This window comes from Buceros rhinoceros, unplaced genomic scaffold (genome assembly GCF_000710305.1).
Source record: "Buceros rhinoceros silvestris isolate BGI_N320 unplaced genomic scaffold, ASM71030v1 scaffold42830, whole genome shotgun sequence".
Lineage (NCBI taxonomy): Eukaryota > Metazoa > Chordata > Aves > Bucerotiformes > Bucerotidae > Buceros > Buceros rhinoceros.
Genome location: NW_010390916.1, coordinates 6,695 through 7,552, shown reverse-complemented (window position 1 = coordinate 7,552; position 858 = coordinate 6,695). Strand labels below are relative to the sequence as shown.

The window sequence follows — 858 nt, the reverse complement described above, 5'->3', positions numbered from 1 at the left end:
CGCCCAGCCCCTTGCAGCCCTGACAGGCTGCACTCAGGGCCCCCCGCAGCCTCCTCTGCTGCAGCCTGAACCCCCCCAGCTCTCTGCCCTCTCCCACAGGGGAGATGCTCCCACCTCGATCATCTTTGTGATGACAATCCATCGTGTTGGATCCACGTTTACCACAGATGAGGCCCTGGCTCACGAGCAGCTGGTGTCACGTGTGGCCACTTCCCTGTCCCCACCCACTGCCCCATCCTGTGCAAGCTGGACATAAGCTGAGACCAGAGTAACCAAAACTTAACTGGAGTCTCCAGCGTTCCACTTCACTAACCTCGAGCAAGACTGGCACAACACAAACGACATCTGTCCCCTCTGCTTCAGGGACAAGCGATTCCAGGAGCAAGCAGTTGGTATTTGGCCAGCCCCGAGCGGAGGACGAGGGGCTGAAGGGCTGTTTGCTTGATCACACTAACCCCGGCTATGCTGACGAGCGGATCTGGGGGCGCAGTCATCGCTTACCGTTTGCCATAAGGAATTTGGGAATGAGGTCCACGTTCCAGTCTCTTCCTCGCCCCATAGATTCTGGTGGAGTCCCTGGGAGGTTAAACCTTTTGTAGAGCTTCGAAGAAGAAACAAAACTTATTATAGTAGCGGAAATGTCTGCGGGTGTGATGTCTCCCACACGTGTACACACTTTCCACCCCCACATCTCCCCAGCTGAACACAAGCTCTTCAGAGCAGCTTTTGGCCAGTGTTCCAGCTCCACTTTGGCTTTTGATGCAAATCCAGTGAATTCCGACAGTGGGCACCGGGCAGCATCGCTCTGCCCATCCAGCACTGCTGCCTCCGAGGCTTAAAGCTTGGGGATTTATGAAC

At 55.8% G+C, this 858-nt stretch overlaps 1 protein-coding gene across 1 annotated transcript in view; it reads right to left on the bottom strand.

Moving 5' to 3' along the window:
- The window catches only part of LOC104496446 (rab GDP dissociation inhibitor beta-like), a gene marked incomplete at its 3' end in the record, with an annotated part of 3,605 nt that overhangs the window by 2,011 nt on the left and 736 nt on the right, over nucleotides 1–858 (bottom strand). Inside the window, 1 exon segment of the mRNA XM_010139569.1 lies at nucleotides 502–601. Coding sequence (XP_010137871.1) covers nucleotides 502–601 — 100 coding nt within the window.